The sequence below is a fragment of the Armigeres subalbatus genome, chromosome 2 (genome assembly GCF_024139115.2).
Source record: "Armigeres subalbatus isolate Guangzhou_Male chromosome 2, GZ_Asu_2, whole genome shotgun sequence".
NCBI classification, from domain to species: Eukaryota; Metazoa; Arthropoda; class Insecta; order Diptera; family Culicidae; genus Armigeres; species Armigeres subalbatus.
This window is the reverse complement of record NC_085140.1, coordinates 85845734-85854658: the sequence shown is the minus strand read 5'-3', so window position 1 is coordinate 85854658 and position 8925 is coordinate 85845734. Positions and strand designations below refer to the sequence as shown.

General features: G+C 41.3%; 1 protein-coding gene across 1 annotated transcript; it reads right to left on the bottom strand.

The window, feature by feature from the left end:
- Nucleotides 1-3582: 3582 nt before the first annotated feature.
- On the bottom strand, nucleotides 3583-5433 carry LOC134209075 (uncharacterized). Its single transcript, XM_062685055.1, has 2 exons — nucleotides 4621-5433; nucleotides 3583-3906 (listed from the first exon to the last, which is right to left on the bottom strand). Exons 1-2 carry the CDS (start codon nucleotides 5431-5433, stop codon nucleotides 3583-3585), a joined length of 1137 nt encoding a protein of 378 aa, XP_062541039.1.
- Nucleotides 5434-8925: the final 3492 nt, after the last annotated feature.

Here is an 8925-nt window from a genome sequence, read left to right as displayed (position 1 = left end):
CAGCAATATTGAAATACAAAATATTTAACTGATTCACATTACTACTGGAACTTGGTTGCTATTCATTGAAACGTAAGCTGCTCTTTTTCCGATCAAATAATCTTTTGTAAACTTTTCATTCGGTGCTAAATGCCCCGTGGTTAACGTCCAGATTAATTTTACGTTCCTTATTCATTTTTAAACAATTGACACATTTCAAAACAGTTGACGTGCAATCCGAGGTCTTGTGACGTTCACTGCAATTTGAGCACGCAATGTCATTCTTACACTCCGTACTCATGTGCCCAAACTCTCCACACTGGAAACACTTCAAAACGCTAATCTCTGGAACTACAAGGCACCGATCAAACCTTATGTTTACCTTTTTCGCGGTTAACAAACAACTATTAGTCTCTTTATCGACTTCAATTATCACGTTGTACTTGTTGTACTTAAAAAGTGGATTTTCATACATCCTAACGACTTTAACATCATTTATAGCGATGTCTTCATTCTGATATTTTTGGATCTGAATGAAGTCATCGGAGGAAAATTATCAGACATGCCCATCACTTTCAATCTTGGCACCGATGATGGGACAACAGCGTTATAACTCTCACCCAATTCGCTTTGACTGCCTTCTTTGATAGCGTTAACATTATATCCTGTTGCACACTCAGCAATAATAGAGCCGTCTTTCCCGTTTCTAAAGTTACTGATCTTGTGTGTTTTTGGATCTAACTTTTTGTTCAAAAACTTGCGAGTATCATCGCTACTTTGATTGGACTCTTTCGGTTTTATCACAATAACCGGACGAGTCTTACGATCCACTTTTACATCATTAATGGCAACACTTTTCTTGCTTTCTTTATAACTACTACTTTTACTCCCAGTGCTTTTTTAAGGCTCTATAAACCGTAATCAATTTGATGATGAAGATGATTTTGTTCTCATTCGCACTAATACTAATGCAATTTTAGCCAAAATTCAATATTTCACTGCTATTCAACAACTTACCTCTGTCAACGTATATTCATGGTATTTTCATATGTATTTTTCACTCACCTAGCTAATTAAATATCAATTAATTCACTGAAAAGCGCTTAAAACTGCTTTTTTCCTAGACAAATTTTCGTATGCTAATTATACACAAACCAACTCCGAACGATCGAGACACACACATACACATGCACTCAGTTTTTCACTTGTTCTTTTCTCGCCGTTTTCTTGATTTTATCACAACTAAACATAATTCACTACCTAACTTTCACTTTTGTCTTTGATGTTGAACACCAATTTCTTCACTTCATGTCGAAAAACCAACGAAAACTGCTTTAAAAAATTTGAAGTGAGACAAATTTGGCGGCCGTATTGTGAATGTTGCAAAATTCGGAACACCCAAATTCACTACCGCATTAGGTGAAATAGTGCGCTCAAAATATCGGCAAAGCAACTTAGAAATATCAAAACAATACATCGAATATGCTAGTTGTTGGATTCAGTCCAACGATAAGGAAATTTTCCGAAATTGTGATTCTCTGGTACGGAAATTAAATTACTTGTGGATCCGTTTTTTGAAGAGAATATAATTTTCCTGAGAAAGTGGAAATAGATTTAATAATACAAAGTTAATAACTACATATGGGTGCTTCGTATGAGTCTGTTTGAGAACCCCTAGTTAACATATTGGGGGCCGCACTGGACAAGTTTATTATTTCAATTGCGAGTTTTGCATAATCTGGAATTACTTACGTTTAGTTCCCTCTCGTATTGTATCGGCGACAGATACAGATTGGCAAACGATTATGAGCTAAACGTAGTATAAAGTGCTTAATACTTAGAATACACATCTTCTATTTACCCTGCTTCTTACCAGTTGTTGTACTGTATATGAATCAGCGCGAGAATCACGGAGGACGCAATATAACAAGCAGTAACCTATAGTAACATATGTGGTTAATATGATTCAATGCCTAATTATCGTCATGAAGTGCTTACCAATTCAATTATAGTTCTGACTAATATTTAATATTCTGATTGAGGCACTTCTCTAATAACATACAATATTTCAGCGAATCCAAGTAAAGTATCTAACAGTTCGTAGTAGCACATGTGGTGACTTTGTTTTCTACTCACCCGGTGACAGGCCGGCTACCTACCACTACCACGAGATTATCTTGTCATTCGAATTATAGGATAGTTTAAACTTGAGAGGTGCGCTGGCCGTTGCTTTCGTGTTGGCCAACACTCCCCCCAGGGTACACCAACTCCAGTTGGTTTAGTCTAATCGCACCGAACATCAAGAATCGCCAGCTTCGCCGTCGGCCTTTCGTAGACTTCTGAAACAGCTTGCAGGGTGGCGGAACGGATTTGGCTATCCTTCCCAATACGGACACTGATTATTCTCCCCTTCGGCCAGCAGTTTCGGGGCAGCTTAGGATCCACAATAATTGCAATATCGTCTACAGATATTGGTTTTGTGGTCTGGTGCCACTTAGTTCGACGAATAATTCCTGGGAGGTAATCCGTAACCCAGCGGCGCCAATATCTATTGGCCTGGATTTGCGACGTACTCCAATTCTGGGCTAAGGCGTTCCCAGTATCGTCGCACACACGGTTTGCAGCCATCGGAAGATCCCAGCAGAAAATGGTTTGGTGTTAGAGCGGGGGCGGAGTAATCGTCAATTGGTACATGCGTTAGCGGACGGGAATTTACAGTGTTTTCGATTTCTGTTACAAGATTTCGTAGGACTTCATCTGACAGTTTTTTCATTGAACACACGGCTAACAAGTTGGTTTTACTGTACGTATAAGTCGTTCCCAACTACCACCCATGTGGGGGGGACATTGCGGAGTTGAATATCCATTCTAGCTCTGCACTGACGAACTCCTTCATTAGCTCTTCATGACCCAGCGTCTTCTCTACTTCCTTTAATTCGCGATTTGTGCCGATGAAGTTCGTCCCGCGATCGCTGTAAATTTTTCGCGGTGTGCCCCTACGTGCAATAAAGTTGCGAAGTGCCATGATGCAAGAGCTCGTAGTTAGTGAGTTTACAACTTCGATGTGTACTGCGCGTATTGTCAAACAGGTCACCAGCATTCCCCAGCGCTTCTCTACTCGTCGACCTACTACAGTTTCAATTGGACCAAAATAATCCACGCCTACATATGTAAATGGACGTGTAAATGCGGCTAGACGTGCCGGCGGGAGGTCGGCCATGATCGGAGGCTGTGGGATAGCCCGGTCGTTCTTGCAGCGCTGGCATGATTTCCTTACTTGAGCAAGACATACTCGCAGACGTGGAATTCTATACTTCTGTCGGATTACACAACAGTTTCTTGATTTAAGTGGCGGTATTTTTCATGATAATATTTTATAAGAAGGGTGGTGGTGTAATGGTATCAAGGAAGAATGATGGGGTTCTTTGCGTTGTCAGTAGCATGTTGACATGCATCAATACGTGTTTTTATTCTCATAACTCCATGGTTATCCATCTATGGTGCAAGTTGGTAGAGGGAGCTGGTACTTGGAATTGTCTCTGTCGAGCACGGATTACGTTTGACCCGTTGGAGAATATCGAACTCATCCGAATATCCTGCCCGCTAAGCTTGACTCAATAGGTAGTTTTCTGCCATGCGAAGCTCATCACTGGACAAACATTCTTTTATTATTGGCGACTTGGTTAAGTGCTTAAGTTGGAATTTTTTCAAGAAACGTTGGACGTAGGCGACAATTCTGACTAGTTTGCACCAGCTGGAGTAGTTTTCAACACAGATGACTGGTTCTAGCGTTTGATGCACTGCTACAAACGAGGGACGAAGTTCGTTGACGGTCGAACACGACGGTCTGAACACGGTCGAACAATTGTTGCGGCCATAGATTTTCCTCTTGCCAGAGGAAATCAGGCCCTTTGAACCAGCGGCCATCTGGAGATAAATTCGGTAATAAATCCCATTTTGTGGCATCGTCCGCGACATTCTGCTTGGTAGGTATCCATCGCCACTCACTTGCTTCCGTTGACTCGAGTATTTCACTGACACAGTAGGCAACGAACTGAGTACATCTCCGGTGATCCGAATTTAGCCAACAAAGCACGTCGCACAAATCAGACCAGTAATACTTTGTTGTAGGTTGTAGAGAAAGTGAATCACTGACTGTTCGAGCTAATCTTGCTCCGATCATTGCAGCTTCAAGCTCCAACCTGGGAGTGGACGTGAATTTTATCGGAGCTACCCGTGTTTTGGCAGTAACTAAGGAGCATTCGATTTCCCTCGCTTTGATGATTCTTAGCATGACAAGGGCTGCCATTGCATTTTCGCTGGCATCAACAAATGTGTGCAACTGAATTTCATTTCCTTCATCTGAGCTATTTTATCTCGGCATCGGGGTATTTTAACATTTTCTACCTGTGGGAGAACTTTCAACCAAAGACGCCATTTGCAGAACGCTTCCTCGGTGATGGTTTCATCCCATAGAGTACCAGATCGCAATATTTCTTGAAGGATGACTTTCAAAAATGCGAGAAAATGAGCAATCAAGCCGATGGGATCATATATTGTCATCAGTACTTGAAGAACTTCCCGTTTCGTAGAGAATCGCTGACCTAGTAGCAAAGCGCTGTCGTATCGATCCCATCCTACCTTGTACGTGAATACGTCGGATGCTGTGTTCCACCACATTCCCAATACTTTCTCAGTTAACATTTCGGATGCTAGATCAAGGCATTTCTCTTCAGTGGTTGATTCGTTGAGTGTTGCAAGAACTAGGGTAGAATTGCTTATCCAATTTCTGATCTCAAATCCTCCTGCTGCATTAATGTTTTTCACTTCATTTGCTAGTTGAATAGCTTCTTCTTCGGAATCTACGCTTATCAACATGTCGTCGACGTAATGGGACTTCGTTATAGCTTCATATGCCGCCGGAGATCGTTCTCTGAACCGTTCTGCGTTCATGTTTTTAACGAACTGCGCACTACTGGGGGAGCAGCACGCACCAAAGGTCATGACCCGCATAGCGTAAACCCCTATCTCACCTGTACTTTCTTTCCAGAAGAATCGCTGGCTAGTTTGATCTGCTTCCCTGATTAGCACCTGGTGGAACATCTCTCGTATATCCCCGGTTAGTCCGATGCGTCCTTCTCTAAATCTGAGCAAAATTGCAAATAGAGAGCACGTTTGATCTGGACCCTTGAGCAAAGCAGAATTGAGTGACTTGCCGAAGGCGGTAGCTGCCGCATCCCACACCAATCTTACCTTTCCCGGTTTATTTATATTCGTCACCGCAAATATGGGCAGATACCAAGTGCGGGCGGAGTGCTGATCAATTTCCTTTTGGGAAAGCTTCCGTATGTATCCTTTGTTTATGTAGTCTGTGATTTTTTGTTCGAGAACCTGTGCCAGCTCTGGGTCTTTAGATAGGCGTTTTTCAAGACAGTGGTACTGACGCAAAGCCATATTCCGGCTATCTGGCAGACGGACATCGTCATTACGCCAGAGTAGACCTGTCTCATAATGATCTCCCCGAAGAAGAGTTAGGGACTGGAGAAGGGATAGAGCCCGTTGATCTTCAGTAGAAAGAAGTGATTGGTTTGGCCTTTGAACACCTAGGCAGTCCAAAGAGAAATACTCTTTCATCGCCTTGTGAAGTCTGTCATCTGACTGTTTGTTACAAGGGCAGATATGAAAAGTGTACCGGGAAGTTTGCTTGGGTTGGATCCATTTCCTCCGCAGACTGTCCATCCCAACAAGGATTTCGCCGCAATTGGTTGATTCAGGTTTCCTTCTCTACATTTCCGTACCATGCTCAATTGAATGTGTTTCATGCCAATCAAGATTCGTGGACTGACGTCTTGGTAAGAATTTATTGGAAGTCCTCGGATGTGTGGGTACAATTTAGAGAGCTCATTTATGTCCATCGTTTGTGAAGGCAATGCGAGATTTTCGACGGTCCTCACTCCATCTAGTGCAAACAGCTTCTCTTCATTTTCGGGTCCTGCGATGTGTAGATTCACAATCCGCGAATTATTTTCAAAGCGCTCCATTCCTCCTGTCCATCCCAAGCACAGCGGATCAAGGGGACCATCTAGTTCTAATTCCTCTGCAAGATCCTGGTTGATTAGTGTTGATTCCGCTCCTTCATCTAGAAAGGCATAGGTGCGAATTATTCGCTTGTGTCCTTTTTAGAACTACAGGCAGATAGCGAAACAATACGGTGCTCGTTTTCGTGTTATGCATGTTGCATCCTTGCTTGGGGCCACCTGTTCCTTCAGATTGAGTTTCACTTTCAGTTACAGCTAGAGGAGTTTCCTTTTGTTCATTGTGTAACAATTCGTTGTGTCTGAACGTACAACCATTTTTACCACACGGTTTTGCTCGGCACACACCTTTGTGTCGACGTAAACAAGTCCGACATAGTCCAAATTCTCGAACTATAGCCCATCTAGAGTCCCTGGTGAGCTCCAAGAAACGCTTGCACTTATCCGCCGACTTACAATTCCCTTTGCAGATCGGACATTCGTCGTGTATCGGTGGGGCATATGATTTTCTGGGGGAACTGATCTCGTCTTCTTCGTGTGATGATGTCTCGGAATGAGTATTCAAATAAGTTGCACATTTCTTTGCTCCTCGACTTTCGGGTTTAGTTTGCTTTGTCAGTTGATATGAAGTTAGAGGTGTGACGGAGCTTGCTGCCTCAGCTAAAGAGTAAATCCAACCACTAAATGTCGCCAGGTTGACCATTGGTAGGGTCCTTTTGTGTTGGCCCCAACTTAATTTCGTAGATGGTGGTAGTTTACAAACAAGCTGGTGTAGAAGTGTAATATTATACATATAATCTTGAAGGCCACACATTTCAACCGTCGCGCAAAAATTTTGAACGCTCACCGCAAAGTCGACTAACGTTTCAAGCTTGTCTTCTCGAATAGATGGAAGAGAAACTATCTTTTCAATAAGCGAATGTACGATCGCCTCGGGTTGTCCAAACATCATCTTCAGCGTTTCAAGAATCCCAGGAACATTTCCAGGGAACATTAGTCGGCATTTCACAGCTTCGTAAGCTTTCCCTTTTAGGCTTTTTTGCAAGCGAATCACGTTCTCTTCTTCGGTGAATCCACACATAGCTGTCGTGCTATTACTGCTCATAATCGTTTGCCAAGGCTCTGTCGCCGATACAATACGAGAAACGAAAGGGAACTAAACGAAAATTATATACTGTTGGATTCAGTCCAACGATAAGGAAATTTTCCGAAATTGTGATTCTCTGGTACGGAAATTAAATTACTTGTGGATCCGTTTTTTGAAGAGAATATAATTTTCCTGAGAAAGTGGAAATAGATTTAATAATACAAAGTTAATAACTACATATGGGTGCTTCGTATGAGTCTGTTTGAGAACCCCTAGTTAACATATTGGGGGCCGCACTGGACAAGTTTATTATTTCAATTGCGAGTTTCGCATAATCTGGAATTACTTACGTTTAGTTCCCTTTCGTTCCCTCTCGTATTGTATCGGCGACAGAGCCTTGGCAAACGATTATGAGCTAAACATAGTATAAAGTGCTTAGTACTTAGAATACACGTCTTCTAATTACCCTGCTTCTTACCAGTTGTTGTACTGTATATGAATCAGCGCGAGGATCACGGAGGACGCAATATAACAAGCAGTAACCTACACAGCAAAAAAAATATTAATATGCCGTGGCGTAAGTTATCGAAACGTACCTAAAAAGTATATGTAAATATGGATTTGACGTATTTTTGCGTCATATAAACGCATTTCTACGTCACTCATCGGAAAATCTGATTGACAAAACTGATTTTTGGAGTACGTAAAAACAACAGATATTTACCCACCCTTTGTGGTATTTGAATACATTTGAAATGCTGCACATCATGTAGGTTTCAAATAATACAAAATATTACATCAAATTATGCTAAATGCCGTTAAATCTATGCAATATTACATAGCTTGCATTGCAAGCTGCTGCGAGCTTTCCAGAAAAAAATCTCTCAAACCGCAGTCTGTTGACAGTTTTCGCTTGTGTTGTTTGCTTCGTTAGAGGTCAGTTGAAATTCAGAAAAAGCTATTCAGTAACGTAAATGGATAAGATTCAGTAACCGGAGGATTGTCAGCTAGGCAAGTAGGTACGAATCATCATAATTCCGGTATTGCTACCTCCGTATTGAAGTCGCGCAGCGCCGAATGAAAAAACAATATCCCGCAGGTAAGATAGCTGATAGATATAATAATGTTCGGTTCGCCAGTGGATAATCAATTTATTTTGCTTGCAGCTTAAATTCTCGTACCAAAACATGTTATCTATTAGAGCAGCCTCCCGGATGAGATTCATTACAAGATCCAGATGATACGGCCCTTCCTATGTCAGAAATTGGAAAAATGAAACCGTGCTAGTAGGTACCTTCCGATTGACTGTACTGACCAGCGAATAATTTTATTATTATTGCAGTCAATTACTTCTACTGAACAAAATTTCTACAATAATGCTTCCGGTTGATATCTGTTGAGGAGGATACCGATCTTGGATCAATGATGTAGTAGTGATGGTGTAGTTACGGAATGTCTCAACGAAATAATAGGAATCTATCGTACATACCTACATGCGGTAACTTGCCGGAAGACGAACATTTCCGTCACACCCAGAAAAGCATCGCATGGCTGTTTCACACTGATCAACAAGTAAGAAAAAACCTATCTGCTGTTTCAGAATCCGAGCACAGAATTCAAAACATTCAAATAATTAAATCCTTCATTCGGAATTGTAAATTAAGAATTCAAAGTTCAATGTTCAAACATAATATATGCACAGATTTAAAATCCGAAATTAATAATTAAACACCAACTTAAATTAAAATGTAGAATTAAAATTTAAAAGTTTGATTCTAAATTATAAACTATAATTGAAAAAAAGAAAAAAATACGAAATTTGAA